This window comes from Argiope bruennichi, chromosome 1 (genome assembly GCF_947563725.1).
Source record: "Argiope bruennichi chromosome 1, qqArgBrue1.1, whole genome shotgun sequence".
NCBI classification, from domain to species: Eukaryota; Metazoa; Arthropoda; class Arachnida; order Araneae; family Araneidae; genus Argiope; species Argiope bruennichi.
Genome location: NC_079151.1, coordinates 133,488,643 through 133,506,526, shown reverse-complemented (window position 1 = coordinate 133,506,526; position 17,884 = coordinate 133,488,643). Strand labels below are relative to the sequence as shown.

The 17,884-nt window shown below is 23.9% G+C and overlaps 2 protein-coding genes across 3 annotated transcripts in view; both read left to right on the top strand.

Annotated features, from left to right (window-relative positions):
• The window catches only part of LOC129961704 (nucleolar pre-ribosomal-associated protein 1-like), a 53,889-nt gene extending 47,964 nt beyond the window's left edge, over nucleotides 1-5,925 (top strand). Inside the window, exons 31-33 of the mRNA XM_056075249.1 lie at nucleotides 1,275-1,381; nucleotides 1,632-1,751; nucleotides 5,220-5,925. Of these exons, the coding sequence (XP_055931224.1) occupies nucleotides 1,275-1,381; nucleotides 1,632-1,751; nucleotides 5,220-5,868 (876 nt within the window). The 3' untranslated portion in view covers nucleotides 5,869-5,925. The remainder of the gene's footprint in view (nucleotides 1-1,274; nucleotides 1,382-1,631; nucleotides 1,752-5,219) is intronic.
• A 4,737-nt stretch (nucleotides 5,926-10,662) lies between these two features.
• Nucleotides 10,663-17,884, top strand: part of LOC129979342 (signal peptide peptidase-like 2A) — a 31,736-nt gene continuing 24,514 nt past the window's right edge. The window contains exons 1-4 of one of the 2 annotated variants that reach the window (XM_056090706.1): nucleotides 10,663-10,801; nucleotides 10,903-10,955; nucleotides 12,509-12,613; nucleotides 16,913-17,089. In XM_056090706.1, the coding sequence (XP_055946681.1) occupies nucleotides 10,938-10,955; nucleotides 12,509-12,613; nucleotides 16,913-17,089 (300 nt within the window). In that variant the 5' untranslated portion in view covers nucleotides 10,663-10,801; nucleotides 10,903-10,937. Of the gene's footprint in view, nucleotides 10,956-12,508; nucleotides 12,614-16,912; nucleotides 17,090-17,884 lie in introns of both variants that reach the window. The other variant, XM_056090705.1, reaches the window with a different exon arrangement.

Sequence of the window (17,884 nt, the reverse complement as noted above, 5' to 3'; positions counted from 1 at the left end):
ATACTGAAAAAAAGAATTTGCTTATTGTTTCTTTGAAAGAATTTACATTTAAAAAAATTCTAATACATTCTTCTCATTTATAAATAATTTTTTATAAAATTATCAAATTGGTCAACATTGAATTTTTAAAAAGGTGCAGTAAAATTAATTTTTAAATAGCAATAGTTTATTTATATAAGACACTTATTTCCAATATATAATTTTTTTAAAAAAACCTTATCTGAAAAAGGTTAGATGTATTTTTGGTACTCATTGTACAACACTATACATTCTCTGTTTTCCATTTCTAACATTAATAGTATTGTGTCATTTATATTCTGATTATTTAAGTATCTTGTATAAATATGAAAAGTACCTTTCCAAAAATAAAATTATAAATTTTATTTTCATGCTAAATATTATAAATTTTATTTTTATTTTCAAAAATGCTATTAATAATACAGAAGTATGCATAGAGAATTACAATTTGTACAGTTGATAATATTTTTAATTTCTAAATATGTTAATTTATGCATTTCAAAATTATTTTTCAGCAAAAAAAAAAAAATCAATTTGCATGAATACTTTTGTAAAAAAAGAATGTATTTATTGAGTATTTTAAATGCTCCCCTCAAAAAAAATTAATATTAATTTTAAAAAATATTAAATCAAAATGTTAATAAAAGTTTGAAGGGTTTTTCACACAATATAAGCATTATAATAATTAAATTTTTATTTGTGCCTTGGTATGTGTTGTATGAGTGAGTGCATACATACTACTATGTTCAAAAAATTCTTGATTTTTTTTTTTTTTTTTTAATATTTACCAACTGTTTAAAAGTGTTTTTGTATTAATGTATTTCAAAAACTTTGTAAACCATACCTTTATTTAGTAGAAGAAATATGTTACAATGACATTCAAATGTATTTCAAAGAACCATCATTAATATATATATATATATATATATATATATATATATATATATATATATATATATATATATATATATATATATATTAAAATTGGAGGGTAAACAGCACAAAAATTAAATCTGTATTATTAAAAAATATTTTTTTGTTATGATATTTTTAGAAGATGTGAAATGTACCAAAGTCTTACTTAGGTTGTAATGTATTGAAATTGTTGTTAAAATAAATTACTCAATGTAACTTGTTCCAATTTTACTCTCCAAATTGGTAGCTTTGTGCATTGTGTTTTTATTTTGGAACAACAAACATTTGCTTTTATTATTAGTTAGAGATATATATAATTTAGTACATATTTTTCTCCATAGGTTGCAATTCTTCAGTGTTTAAATTCTGCTGTAAAAATAAAATCATCTGCTCATACTCTTTGTCAGAAAGGTTTACTCATTTGGCTTCAAAATATTGTAGAAGAAAGGTAGCTTTCATTTATATCTTTTTCACTGCATATATTTAAATCTTTTAAATATTATTTAATATTAAATATTTTTTTAAATAATATCAAGTAAATTAAAAAATTTAAATAATAAATATATTTAAATTTTTTAAACATATTTATTAAATATATGCACAGCATATATTTAAATGATAATGCAATTACTTTTTTTAAGAGAGACTATTTCATGTATAAATTGTGAGATTAACTGATCAACAAATATTTCTTTTAGTGATCTAGCAGAGATTGATGCGTTAAAATCTTTATGTGAAGTTATGAGAAACCTCAAAGTGAATGTTCCAGATTACTTCAATTTCACTCTTGTTTTTTTGAAATTTATTCCAAAGTTAAAGTAAGTATCAAGATATTAAAAAGAATTTTTATATTCAAATTTTTATTTGTGAACGAATCCAGTTGTCTTTAAATATTTGCTCTTTTTCTTTCGTTTTTTAAAACTAAATGGTGTGTAACTGCATTAATATTAAATTTTGATTTTAAAAAAATTATTTCTGTTATTAACCTGTTGATTAATGTCCAGTTTTGAAGCTATATATTTAGCTATTGTGGAAAAACAATTAGTTTTATGCTATGCTGTATTTGAAAGAATTACATACACCTTAACTCTACTCTCATTACATTATGCATTACTAACATCAAGAGAAATCCGGAGTTCTGAATTTGTGTGATGGCACTTCCCCCCCCCCCCCCCTTGCACTCTGCTTTCATGGCTTTTCAAATAGGATTATATATATATATATATAATGAAATATGAACCAATTTTGAAAGTTTCCTTTAACAAAAAAAAAAAAATCTTCCAAAATAATGTGTTTGAAACTAGTTTGCTATTTGATCATTAATTTTAATTATAGTTTCTGAAATTGAATTAGTCCAAAAACTTTTGCTTTGGATGAAAAAATTATTCATCTTCAGGAGCTCTTAAAATTCTTCCTTTCAGGACCTCTTTTGAAATTGCCCTTTTTTCAGGCAATTAATGAATTGAAGAAATCCATCGTACTGTTAAATCTAATAGGATAATAAATGTTCTTCAATAATATGTGATGGATTTAACATATTATTGGCATAAGAGCTTATAACATAAAACATAAGAGCCTATCTGCCATAAACCTATCTGTAGAGAAATTAAGCTTCCAGGTACTATAATACTTTTGTCAATGTTGCCACAACTATTATAATTTTAATTTAAAATAAGACTGGTCATATTATCTTATTTTAAGTGCCTTAGCTCAAAGCGTTCAGATTTTTTAAAAATAATTACTCTTTTAATAGATAAAAATTTACTAAATATGATAGCAACTAATTTGTAGGAAAAAAAAGCTTTAAAATGGTGGGTCTTTTTTTAATTATTCTTTTAATTGCTAAAATATAAAAAAAACTATGCCCATCATTTATAAATATATGTTAGTTTAATATTGCAATTAATTATTATTAATTTTTTTCGTACAATTTTTATTTTTTACCTCAAGTTTTAATGTAATATAACAAATGTTACTTGTATAACAAGTTGTATTAGAATCAGTCACAAAATACATATCTTTCCTCTAAATCTTTGTATAATCAATTCGTTCAAATTTTTTAAAAAAAAAATTGAATTAGGAAATTATGATGCCACCCCCCTGACCACTGAGTAAGCTGTTTAAATATCTGTATTAGTCTTGTTAATGTAATACCAAGCTCATATTCCATTTTCACTTTGTTGCATTTTCAGCTCTTTTTCTTTTTTGATATTTTTTGTAATTCAACTTTCACTTTATTGGGTAGAAAATTGTGTTAGGAAAAATGTTAAATATCTCCTTTGATTACTTTTAAATTTGCTTTATGATCGTGAAAAACGTTTATACAATATAATTTAAATGTCTTTTCTTAATAACAAACTGTTTAATAATACCTTAATTAAAAAAAAGTAAGTACTTATTCTTTAATATATATATATATAGTAACCAATCTAAAGTAAGAAAAAGTTTGAAAACGAAACTAAAATGAAAACGAAACAAAACAGTTTCGAAATCGCAATTAAAATTTATTACCTATTTAAACTAAAACCAAAAAGGAACTTCATAGTATTTAGAGAGCGCAATTGCAGCTACTTCTAAAACACAGATGAATTGATACAAAAGTATTAGAATCAAGTTAATAGGAAAAACAAAAATCAAAAAAAAATTATTAAAAAAATTAAAAAAAGAATCCGGTTGATTTTTGTTTTTCCTATTAACTTGATTCTAATACTTTATATATATATATATATATATATATATATATATATATATATATATATATATATAATGTAATATTATTTGTTGTGAAGCATGATGCAGTTTGAAGACATTGAAGAGACTTTTTAAGTTTTTAAATTCTTTTTAATATCCATTGGGAAAGCATAATTATTTACAAGCAGAGACGCGGACAAGACGTCCGCCGCAGCGCAGTACAAAAGCCGGAGTGGGGAAAAGGGGCCGAAATAAATTATCCCTCGCCTTATATAACGTTAGATTTTAATAGGGAAAATATTTCTCCACAGTGCTAATATATTATTAAGAGTCTGATAGGGATTTCTGACACATGTCAATCACATGTAAGGGAAACACAGGGATCTTTTAAGAAAGAATGTGCTTACTGGACATTTTTACCCCTTCATGCCGAGCGTGTGAAAATATCGGCGTTTAGCTGACTAAGCAATTTTATAAAGCTTCTCTTGAATTAATTAAGTGGAGAAAGTGGAATTGGATCACGAAATAAGAGAATATTTTTAAAATGAAGTTACTATGGGTTAAATTAAGATAAAATCTTGGAAATTTATTAAGTTGAAATTAAAGTTTAAAATATCATTACATATATATATATATATATATATATATATATATATATATATATATATATATATATATATATATATATATATATATATATATATATATGCAAATTATGTTCTTTAGATAATTGTCTTCTGATTTAATATTAGCAAAAATGAAAAAAAAAATGTTCCTATAAATATATCTTTTCTGTTTTAAAAAGAGAATTTTTACTCTATCTATACCTATTAAAATTATTTTTTTTTTCTGAATATGGTATACATTTAGAAGATATTGCAATTTCAGTTAATTAATTTATTGACTATATATATATTCATAAAATAAAAATATATTTTTATTGAGTGGTTTTCTAGCCTTTTCTAAGGTATCCTCAAACTATATCTTTACAGATAGTGAAAAACAGACTAAGAATTGGTCCTTGTCAATTAAACCATTTATTTTAGCCATTTTTCCGAGTAAACTTTACATTGCATATGTTATCATTATACAAACATATCCAACTGCTTCAGTGAATGTTTCTAAGGCTGCATTTAATTCAATGCTTCGTTAATTAATGAAACTTCAAAATATTATTATTAATGTTTTGAAGAAGGCTCACTACATCTCCCAAAACAACCAGAAGAAGCAGGATTTCAAGGAAATTAAGAAATAGACATCAAACAAAAAGTTTAATTAAGCATTAAAATAGGTTTAATTGTTGCCAGTAAATTGTTCTAATTGCTATGATATAACTATGGAAATTGATAACCTTATCTTCCAAAACTATTATCTCACAAAAATAATGTTTGCATTATCTTAAAAGTCAAAAAATTAATTACCTTTTTAATGATGCCATTTTCATTTCTGTGCAACATAGATGTTTACAAAGTTAATTACCTGCTTCAATAATTTTCAGCATTTATTAAAATGTGTATCATATTTTTGGACAGAATTGTAATTATTTTTAGACTATTTTATTTTCCATTTCTTATATAAAATGTTTCACTTTTCAGGTTTCTGGATATTCATACAATCAAGACTTTGCTTTCATCTTTACTTCATTCTTTGACTACTATGAAAAATTCAGACAAAACTTTTTGGTCTTCCTATAAAATTTCATTAGAAGAAATAGATCAATTATATGAACTATGGAAGTTCTTGGTTGAAAAATTCCAGTCAAAAGAAAAGAGTGATTCAGAAGAAAAAGTTTCTATTGGATTAGCAAATATCAAAGAATGCTTTCTCCTTTGCTCTAAAATTGTTACCTTTTGGGAGCCATTATTAGAAACAAGTACCTCTGAATTCTTGTATAATAAGCAAATTAAGTCATTAATCAGTATACTAGAATTAATGTTAAAAAAGAATGATAAGTCTTCTTTTTATTCCAGTGAATTACCTATTTGGCTTCTCAAGTGTGCAATTGCAGACACAAAACATGAACTTGTAAAATTGTTCCTTAGTTCTGAAAAAAGTAAAATGTTGTCATTAGTTATTCAAGTTTTTGAAAGTTGCTTAAAAGAAGAGCAAGGGCTTAAACTATCAAAAGAGTACAGTTGTGATAATTGGAAGAAGTTTCTGCTCTATCTAAAAGATATATCAAGGAATTCAAATATTACTTCCATTTCACCTATATTTCAACAAATCACTGATGCTGTACAATGAAATTTATTTTTTGTTAATATTCCAAGCTCTGTGAGCTATTGTAAAGTGTCATGTAAAGCTTTTAATAAATGATAATGTTTTATTTCAGTAATAGATTTATTGAAACTGTATAATCAATTGACATAAAAAGGTTTTTTAAAGTTTTTACTTATTTTTTACCTTAGCTTTATTTTTAGAGATTCAGTAACTTTAGGTTATAATTGATTGCAGTTTTTTTATATATATATATTTATTAAACAGATATTGCAATGAAATAACTTAATATTTTTGTACAACTGAAGAGCAGTTGATTGATTGATTAGATAATTGTCTTATTTTGCATACATACAAAGGTTGGCAGCAGACTTAGTAATCTCAGACCTTAGTCTATACTTATTGAAGGATTTCATGTGTGTCAACCATTTAGAGCCCATGCAGTTAAATTTAGAATTGAAAAATTCGACATAAGCATACTTTAGTTAGTCAGGATGTGCACCTAAAAGCAATTTATAAAAAATAATTTATTTAATTTAGAATTAAATAAAGTTTTCATGTTTTTCAACCATAACATCTGAAAATACAGTACAAATTTAATTTTTTCACCTTTTTAACATTTTTAAAAAATTCTTTTGCATAATTTTTTTTCATTGTTGAAAGCTAAGAAAGAAAAGTTCTGCTAATTATATGAATGAAAATTATATACATGAATAAATCGGCTAATTACATACATGAAAAAAAAAAATGTATCACAAAAGAAAATGTGGAATTTTAAATAGATTCAGAGATAATGGCAGTATTTTTCCGATATTGGGGAAAGACATTTCCAATGGCAGAGGACAGCAGGGTTCTTATTTAACTTCAAAATAATTTGCATTTATTAATTCTTTGATTATAATAAGTAACAATTTATAAACTATCAGACAGTAAGAATTGTCAAACAAAGCAGTATATTGAAAAATAAATTATTAATGTTATAATCTAAAGTGTACCTGATAAATATTGGAAGCAGATTTTTACATTATTTTAATTTCGAAAAAAAATTAATTAATATAAAAAAGTGAAAATAATTAACTTATTATTGAACTTACTTAGTACTAAACAATATTTTATTTTAATAGGATGAAACATATACAAATTTAATGAAAGCTGCATGAAATAAAATTAATTATATCCAAAGTTAAAAAAATTTCCAAAATAGTGTCTGGATTGTTTATGAAAGTATAAAAATTCAACTATAGTTCTTACTGTTATTTTTGGTGAAATAAATAAAAATTTATTTAAAATGAATATATATGGTTCTAAATTTATCCGAATCTCTTTTAGATTTCAAATGTTTTTCTCTCAGTATATGTGCATTAAAAAGTATTTACAACCATATATATGGGTCTGGTATATGCTATGTTCTCCCATTAATGTGATGCAATAGCTCGTTGATGCGGTACCGCGCAGTTATTGTCCTCGTCATCTGCCCATGACAAAATTAACGAGATTCTCACCAAAATAATCCTTGTACGGCTTTGAAACTGAACATAAATGAAATTAAGCTCTACATCTAAATACTAGTTTCAGTTTAAGATAATTAGATTGAAATTATCTTTAATGTGCTACACGTTTCATAACTTATTTAAGTAATTTTAATATATTGTTTCTAATATTAAAAAAATATAAAATGAATAACACTTTTTAATGAAATATGTACTATAAAAGAATGAAAATCAAAGAATTGTTAATTTTTTAAATATGAAATATAGTCAATAATTATGAAAAACAAAAATATTGAAACACTAAAATGACGATGAAACTGCATTGTTTTCAACATCTTTAAAAATATATTAACCTGTTATAAGATTTATTTTCTTTTTGGAAATATGAAAAGAAAGGTTGTGATAAACGAGACAAAAAAATTGCATAACTGAAAGAAAAAATGCATAGTATTTTATTTTGTTCCGAACGACAGAATTCTACAACTAAAAAAATCGTATTTCATTCCCACTTTGTCTATACAAATAGTATTTTCCTACAGTCTTTCATTTGCAAATGAAGATAGAGTTATTGAATAAATTTTGCATTTCAATTTTTTTTTAATCCTAAATTTCCAGTAAATATTTCATTACTGTTTTATAAAAAAAAATTAATTTCTATTAAGGAATTAAATTTTTATTAAATGGGCAAAAATTCAGAATATTTACGGAGACAAATTTAACGCCGCTTTAACATATTTATTATATTGCAATGCGACATTTAAATCCTGTTATCATTCTAAAAAAATAATTTTAACTTTAAAAAAAAATATTTTATTTTTTATTATAAAAAAATACTAAGTTATTTTGAATATAGAATGAAAGCTGGCATTTGATACGCCATCCTTCTAAAAATTGTGAAAAAGATTACCTTTATTATCTATTTATGGTAATTTCTTCGTGTATGTGTGTGTTTTGCGTGTTGCTCCACGGACCAGACCGTTTGACCTAGAGCTACGAAATTTAATACAGTTGTATTTTGGAAAGACGGAATGTTCACCTTGGGGTGATATTTTAAAGTTTCAATTTAAAATGAAGCAAGATTTCGATGTTTTACCGCAATAACTTCTGAAAATATTCTCGCACAAAAATAATTTTTACATCGTTTTAAAATTTAAAAAATTATCTTTTCCAGTGATGCTTATTTAGTTGCTGTAAATTTGTTTCGATTAGATCGTATTAACTTTTAATGGTAAGCATATTTCATGACATTATTTTCTTTGTTTTGAATGAAAACCAAATCATTTTCATCGGGTCATCAAATATTTAATAGTGTGACTTCCTTCCATTGTTGAAAGCTAAAAAGGACTCCGTTTAATATCTATGTAGTTTACAGAATGAATAAAAAAGTGAAATTTCAATACCGCTACATTTAGAATTATTCTACAATTTTTAAGCCACATTCTTTTTTTTCTTTTTCTTTTTTTTAAATTGAGTTGTGGGGAAAAAATCGAACATTATATAAAAATGTAATGCTCCGGCTGTAATATCTTTGGAAAGATATTTTTAATAATCTAGTGTTCAGCTGAAATCCGTAATAGAAATCAATAAACTCATCAACGGGTTACTCAGCAATACCGAGCATAAGTAACCTAATTAGGAATTTAAGAAAATTCTAGACCCTTTAAGCTACGGTGTCTAAGTGATAAGATCATGGCTACGGAGCTGAAGTTTGAAACTGGACTCCACCAAATTTCCGATTTATTTGCAGGCTTGTGCGCGTTAAATCGTAGGTGAAAGCAGAGAGATTAAATGCCAGTGCAAGGAGCGTTCTCGTCGTCTGAATGGGTTTCAAAATTATGAGATCAACTCTTTCACAAACTGGTTAATTTAAATTCACATCTCAATACCTTTTTTAATTAATCAACACGTTAAGGATTTATTTTAGTTTATTATGCATTTTGTAAATTTGAGAAAATATATTGTAAAAATGCTTTTATATTATATTATATTATATTATATTATATATATATATATATATATATATATAATATCATGAGAAAAATTATTAAAGTAATAAAATTCTCGAAAATTTAACCATAATTATTAATTGGTGACTTTCTTACTTGTAAGCATTTAAATATTATGAAACATTATAAAGAAACAATAAATTTCAAACAAATATAATATTTAAAAAATTATTATTTTATAATACTTGCCAAGTGAAATATAACATAATCAATAATTAAATAAATAATTAAAATTATTAAAGTATTAAAATTCTCGGAAAATTAACCATAATTATTAATTGATGATTTTCTTACAAATATAAGCATTCAAATATTATGAAATATTATTAAAAAAACAATAAATTTTAAACAAATATAATATTTAAAAAATTATTATTTTATAACACCTGCCAAGTGAAATATAATCAATTAATAAATAATTAATTAAAATTATTAAAGTAATAAAATTTTCGAAAAAATTAACCGTAATTATTCATTGCTTTCTTACAAATATAAGCATTCAAATATTATTACACTTTATAAAGAGACAATAAATTTCAAACAAATATAATATTTCAAAAGTTATTATTTAATATCACTAGCCAAGTGAACATAATGAATTAATAAATAATTAATATTTATTATTAGAAAATACTGGTATTTTAATTAATGTTTTTAATAATGCAATGTATCAATGTATATACAGTATACATTGAGACATTGTAATATTATATACAATGTAAAATATTAAGATACTCTGTAATCTTAATATATTATAATTCAAAAATTTATATTTCATATAAACTTTATATTATAACTATTATATAATAAGGCATAATAACTATTACATAATATTATTTAATCAGAGGTCCACCCCTTCAAAGCAGCTGTCTGCCTACCTTGCCTAGTCGGAAATCCGCCATTGATCTGGAGCTGCGGAATGAAGGCTGTTATCTCGATTGACAACTACATTTTAAAATTCAAGAAATTTTCTTTTAACCGATACCAATTTTATTTTTGTATAATTTTTTTCTTTGATTTTAATAATCTTTTTAACAAAAGTTTTTAAATGTATCTTATAATAATAGTTTTCCGTGATTTAGGTATTGGATTATAGTATTTGACCTATTATTATTATTATTAAATTACATAAATTGGGATTTTTAGCAGCAAAGGCTGTCATCCCCTAATGCCAGAATATTTGACGCATGTAATACGAAAATAGACAAATCGATCAGTTTACAACCAATGAGATCCAATCCTTTTAGAGATTGTCATAGCAACGGCCGAAGGTATGTGTTATGTGTGAAACAGTGTTGCGTAAGAGAGCAAGGAGCTGGAGAGCGTCTGCATGGAAACGCCATTATCTTCCGCATCATTTCCCAAACTGAAACCGAAGTAGCATCATATTATTTGGTATCGTTTTTAGACTCCTTCTCCGGCATAATGTAGCAAATTAATCAAGCAAATGTTTTTTAAATTTAAGTAGGAAATATTCAGTTGTAAATATGTATAAATTTATTTATTTTGAAATTGGAAAGATTTTTTCATTCCATTAGCAGCAATGAATTTTGTTTGCCTCTTAGCGAAACCATCTGCAATTTGGATTTTCTTTGTTTCTATGTTCAATTTATGCAGAGTAAGTTTGATTTAAAATTAAATTGCTTGTGCTAAAAGATAATATTGGATAAATAATAATTATGATTGCCTTCTGTGTTTTATTGTTTTTGTAAAATGTATTTATTATAGTATAAAATAATGAATGCAGTTAATTGGTATGTTAATTGATAAATTTAGCTCGTATGTTGTTGTTTCTTAGTACATCTTATAATTCTTTTCGAATTTAAAAAAACAACAAGATTCTGACATGTCTAAAAATGTAGTTTTATTTTTAACCAAAAATATAAATTGCCTGTAAGACCTACTTATATTTGTAACAATTTTATGTAATAAGAAATATTTTGATAATTTTAATATTTTGATAATATGTTTGATAGTTTATCAGTGATTTCGTTTACTTCTTTATTAAATATATTACAGTTTTATGTTGTTTTAATTATTGTTTATCAGCTCCATAATTTTTTGCTTGCAATCCCCAGATTTACATCTTTACTAAATACCTGGAAACAAAAGGTGTTTTCTTTGTGTGTGTGTGTGTTTATTACTTTGTAAAAGAAGAAAAATAAGTTACTAACAAATTCTGAACAACAAATATTTATATTGAACATACAAATAATGCAAAATATCCTCTAAATAACAGACTTCTTCTTATTATTCTTTTTTTTAATATTCTGTAAGAATCTACCCTTCAACCATACACACACACACTTTGCAAGCCTGTAGTTATGAAAATCTCAAAAATTCCTATTCCAATGCAAGATTTTGAATTGTTTTTCAGCCTAATAGAAGTTCTCAGAATGCAGGATAAAATGAAATTTTTTCATCATCTGTACCTAAGCAGTTATACCAAAAAATATAATTCTTCAGTTGAAATAATAACAGTTTTAAATTAAGTAAAATATTACAAAAAATTAACATAGCAAAGTTTGTCTTATTTCTTAAAGGAGGAGAAAATGGATCAATAAATTAAATTTTTATCTTTTCCAACATATTTAAATATAAATTGCATGCTTTTTTATGTCACACATATGTGTGAACATATGTATATTATGCGTGAATTTATATATCATACAAAATATATATTATGTTTCTTCATTTAAATTAATGAAGTATTGTCCTTATGAGATTTAATCTTTTTTTTAATGTATTTTTGTGAACAAAACAGATCATTGAATTATTGAGGATGAGGGCACATGTTGTATTTCTTTTTAAATATTTAGAATTTTTGTTGAAAAATTTTGAACTCGTGAATGTACAGATTATATTACATAGCTTAGCAAATTATTTCCTTTTGTCAATAAATTTAAGAATTTCTACTATTTGAAAGGCATTTTAATACTTAATAAATGTTGTTGCATTATTAACTTAGAAATTAATTCAATTCAAAACTTAAAAAAAAAAAAAAACATCAATTCTTTATTTAAGAGATTGCATTTTATTTTATTTTTTTAATCTCTTAAGAACTTGGTGATCATTTAAGATCTAATTTTCATTATTTTATTTTGCTATTGTTGTATATTTCTTATTTATATAAATACAAAAATATGAAAATGTGCAATTTTTTTAAAATAGGCTTATCACTATGTCGTCATGAGGGCTGAATCTACTACAAGAAGCAATGATTTTTGCGTTTACTCGGAAATAGACCCTTCCCTTCCACAACAGGCTGCAGAAGCTGTGAGTATACTTTAAATTTATGAATGTTAAAAATTTATACAATGAAGTAACCTCTCTTACCATATGTTTTCATGAAATTTAATTTCATTGAACAAACTAGAATTTTGTGGACTTATTCTTTGGGGACACCAGAAAAAATCTGTCAGCACTAATAATAATTTGACAAATCTTATTGATAACTCTAACTGCTAATTTAGAATTATGAGCTATTATTAGATTTACTATTAGAATTATTTTTAGTGATAACTGTTACAGCAAAAGAAATAGTATTAATAATTAAATTTGGCACTGATTTAAGCCAAGCTGATGTGAAAGTGCTGAATTTTTTTATAGAAGCAAAGTTAAAGTAAAATTTTTATTCCTCTGTTTTACTATTATTATTTTAGTTTTGTGTAAAATAAATTTTAGAATTTGCTATTCTTCCCTAATGTCTTATTTTTATTTAATTTGGCTTAAATAAAAAAATGCCATATAAGTTAGGAACTGATAAATAGGTAGAGTATTTACAATAATCAAGCTAATATAAAAATATGTTATTATAAAGAAATTGTCAGATTTTGAAGGTAGCAACCACTAAACAAGACCAGATTATTTATAACCCAGAGATTTATTTTATATTGAAAAGGTCAATAATACTGAATTCATATTGTTGAAATTTTGTATTAATTTTTCAGATGCCTTATTTAAAATTCATCCTAATAATTATTAACATTTCAAAACATCCTCTCCATTTCTTATTTGTTTTCAAAGTTGATAATTCTTTTCTTATTTATGATGTCATTAAAACAATAACAACAAATAAGTCCAAAAAGCTGCTCTGTAAAGCATGTTTTAAAAAATATATAAAGGAACTTAATAAGCACTATAGTTTTAGACTTGAAACCTTAAATTTATTACATTTTAAATCTTTCATTTGAAAAATTTGCAGAATGTATAAAAAAGAAAATATATGTGCCTCTTATGAAGCAATGTACATTAGTAACATGAAATTTGCATGCGTCATTCTGGCTATGCACATTGATTTTTAGATTAGCTGTACTAAAGCAGTTATTTAAATTTTTTTTTATAATATTTCCCTGGATATTTTATTAAATAATAAAAATTGAATCAAATTACAATATTTTTACTAATAAATATTTAAGATTACTTATGAAAACTAAGCATGAAAAGGAATTACCCACAATCTTAAAGAGTAAATAATCAAGTTTAATTATTATGTATTGTTACTTATTATGTACTGTTATGTATTAAATTTTGAAATGATCTTAAAGTACATAAAGTTGTTCAAAATTACTGGCTCCCCTTCCTATTTCTGGTATTTTATTAGTTATACATATAATATAAAAAATGATACTTCATATTATTTTCTTAAAAACTATTATATGGTGATGAGACAAAAATGGAATTCAAATGGTTTCTAAACATATACTAAAGGGTTCAAAGTACAGAGAGTGAAAAAAAGATTAATATAATATTTTGCTTTGTATATTAATTCTATTATTATCAATGTCAAATTTTATTGAAATGCAGATACTTCTGTTAGCCTTAAATATCTTTTATTATTTGATATAATATTTTTAAGACAGAAATTCAACTGACTCTAGTCTCTTAACAATTTTAGAATTAAAAAAAAATTAATATGAAATTTTTAAAGTATTTCATATTAAGAGTGTCACTTTTTAGTCACAATACCAATTTTGTAAGTTCAAAATGAGAATATTATTATTTTGGAATACAGCAAATAAGAAACCACTAATTCAGTATTTGAAAGAAGTTACAAAATTAATTGGAAACTAAGGACTTCATTTATACAGTGATTTAACTTATAATGGCATGTTTAAAAAAAAAGATGTACTGTAAAAAAATGTGATAAGCTGTTATTTTACCTGAGGCAGTAATAAAATTTGTACTCATGATAGTATGGGAATATGATAATCTGAATTAGAGCTGTAAATAATATATTTCATTAGTAGAAATATTTCTAGGTCAATTATAAATTAATGTTTAGATCTTGGTTCTCATTATAATTTCGTCCTATTTTCTGAATTACAGTTTAGAATAATGTCTAAAAAATGCTAGATATATCATATCCACTCAAAATAAATATTACCAAATTTATAAATTCTTTAAATTTTTATTTGTAATCTTGCTGTGAACTAACTTGTAACTTGCAAGAAGTTAAATAAGAAACTCTCAAAATGTTAATTCTGGAATCTACTCCTATATATGTATTATTTTACTTATATATTTGTATATGTAGAGAGATTCTATGTCCCAATTATGTGAAGACACTTTGATTCGTTATTACTACAACATTTGATAGCATATATTAAAGTTTCATATTTAATATATGGAATTGCCATTTTTTTTTAATTTTGAATTATTCAAATAGTTGGCCATATTCTACAATTGTTGCTGAAATTATGGCATATAGCATATCAAAAATATCTAACTATTGGTATTTAAACTAATTAATTTTTTTCATTTGTCTTTCTCAATTTATCCAATAATGATTAGCTTTGAGCAATGAACATAAGTATTTTGGGCATTTTTTTTATAAAAAGATGCCTCTTAGAACAAGATCCATTAAATATCAGAAAACTAAATGCTATCTATTCTCTTTAACAATTAGTTCATTTAGATTCCATTAGATAAACTCTGATGTTACTATAATATTGTTCCATATATGAATGATAGCATTTTTCATTTCCAAAAATCTCTTGAATATGTGGTATGATGCATACCTGTAATAATAAGGATTTTTTTTATTTCTTCAGTATTTATTCTCTTAGTGGAAAGACCTAAGTTTATTCAAATACTGATGAACCATATTACATCAGTAACATATAAATTTCGTGCAATTTTATTGTTAAATGAAAATTATTAGGTAGCTAGTAACTTAAATAATGATAATTAATTGAATCATTAAATTAAAAAAAGTATTTTAATAATAAAAAATTGTAATTTAAAAAAGTATTATATTAATTAATTTAAATAATAAAACGTCTGATAAGAAGCAAGATTTTACATTCATATTTCTTATTTTAAGTTAAAGAAATTTAATGTGTTTTATTAATTTTTTTTTATGTGTTATCAGAATCAACTCAAATAAAACTGGAACTTTTTTGCAAGGTTGACTTGTGGCACCTTGAAACAAATTTCATTTATACACAAAATAAATAAACAAATAAAAATTATTGTATTTTACTATTATTTACATTGCACAAGTAAGTGTTCTTAGAATTTAAGGAATGCATAATGAAGATTATAATTTCAATACTAATAAAAATAATACAAAATAAAGATGCAAAAATATACAAAATAAAAATAATTGTTTTGTAAATTCACTTAATATAATTTTTATAGGAAATTATGTAAACAGAATTATAATATGTGACTTTTATTTCAAAATGCTTAAATTTATAAGAAATTTGTGTATAATATTAACATTTAATTTTCTTGTTTAATTTGGATCCTATAATGAATTTCCTTAAGAATTAAATCATTCCTGAATAATGTTCTCAAGTGTTTATTTTATTACTTTCAGTACTGAAAAATATGTTTCAGTAGATTGAATGGTAATAGGGAAAGTTGATACAATTTTCAGAACAATAAAACAAAATTAATTTGCAGTTTAAGTAAATTTTTAAATAAATATTGAAATATTTTTATTATTATAATCTGAAAAACATGATAACAGTAAATTTGATTATATTAAATAAATCAGTGCAAATATATTTCTTTTTGCAAAGACATTTTTAAGTCTTTGCAGCATTTTAAAAGATCATCTTCAGTCAGTTTACACATATCATTCAAATTATATATATATAAAAAAAATCATAAGATGGTTCATATGCATGATAAATTTCTAATTTTTAAAAAGAGAAATAATGGTGTACCATATTTTGTTGTTAATGGTAATTTGAACTTTATAGTCTGTGCTATTGTTTATATGCATGATGAGATTCGGAGTTTTCAACCTGTCTTTAAATTGCGGGAAGTAAAATGCCCATAAATCATATGATGATATTCAGATGTATGTATATTCAAATATTTAAAGAAGCCTTTTCCTTTTGCAAAATCAGTCAACAAGACAGGTCCTTCTGATATGTAGAACCTTGTATTCTTTCAAAATTCTCTCTCCTCTCTTGCTGAACTTATTATATGTAATAGCTACTTAAAGTGTATCTACATTTTTGGAATACTCTGTACCACTAATTAAACTTATCCTTTATATAATTTTTCTATATTAAATTCTATATTTTCACCATTTTATCTGTTATTTTTGTATATTTTTAGAAACCTCACACTCTGGAAATTAAGGATGCAGTTGATTGGTGTACAAATAATTCAAAGAATAATGCATCAGATAAAGTTTTATTATTACCAGCAGGTGATTGCAGTCTTTCTGATCAAATACAAAATTTCTATCACATGGGTGGAGAAGTTATACTCTTTATCAATAATGGTTCATTGGTGAGTTCGTTGTTTCATAAATATTTATCCTTAAATTAGTTTTTTACGAGTATTAATAACACTTATTGTGCTCTTATTTTATCTATAAAGAAAATATTTTAAAAAGTCTGTTTTTAATGTTGTATATTAATAAAAAAAAATGCAAGTTTTTATACAGTAAAGAAAAACAGCGTAGTTTTGGTAATAATTTTTTTTAAAAAGTGAGATATAGTTTTTTTTTAAATTTTAATTAAACATTTTTTTATTATTTTAAAGTGTTCAAGTTTTTTTTTTTTAGGGGGGGGGGGCATCTATCTTTAAAAAAATGTGATCGGAAAAATAAATCCATTGAATATTTGATGCATTTTTTTAACCTTTTGATTGTGTTGTTATATATATATATATATATATATATATATATATACCACAAAGTTTGTTTGTTGTTTTGACTGTCAAAAATACATATTTGATATGATTCTTCTGAGAAGATATCGAAGTTTATTAGCTTCAGTAGGTAAGCAATGTAATCTTTAAATAAATATTTTATTTTTCTTTATGCTGCTGATAAGCTCATCTCTTTATATATGCTTTTGAAAATTCTTTGCTAAAAATATGACATGCAGTAACATGCAATATGAAAAGATGATGAAAACAGATTGTAAACAAAATACAATTTTAAATGTAGAACAACATTTCCATTAATTTTGTATAAAGATCATGTTAATTTTTTTCCATGCTTTTTACACATTCTAATATCACAATTTCACAATGTTTATAATGAAATTAGTTTAAAATAAAGTGCAATTGGTATACCAT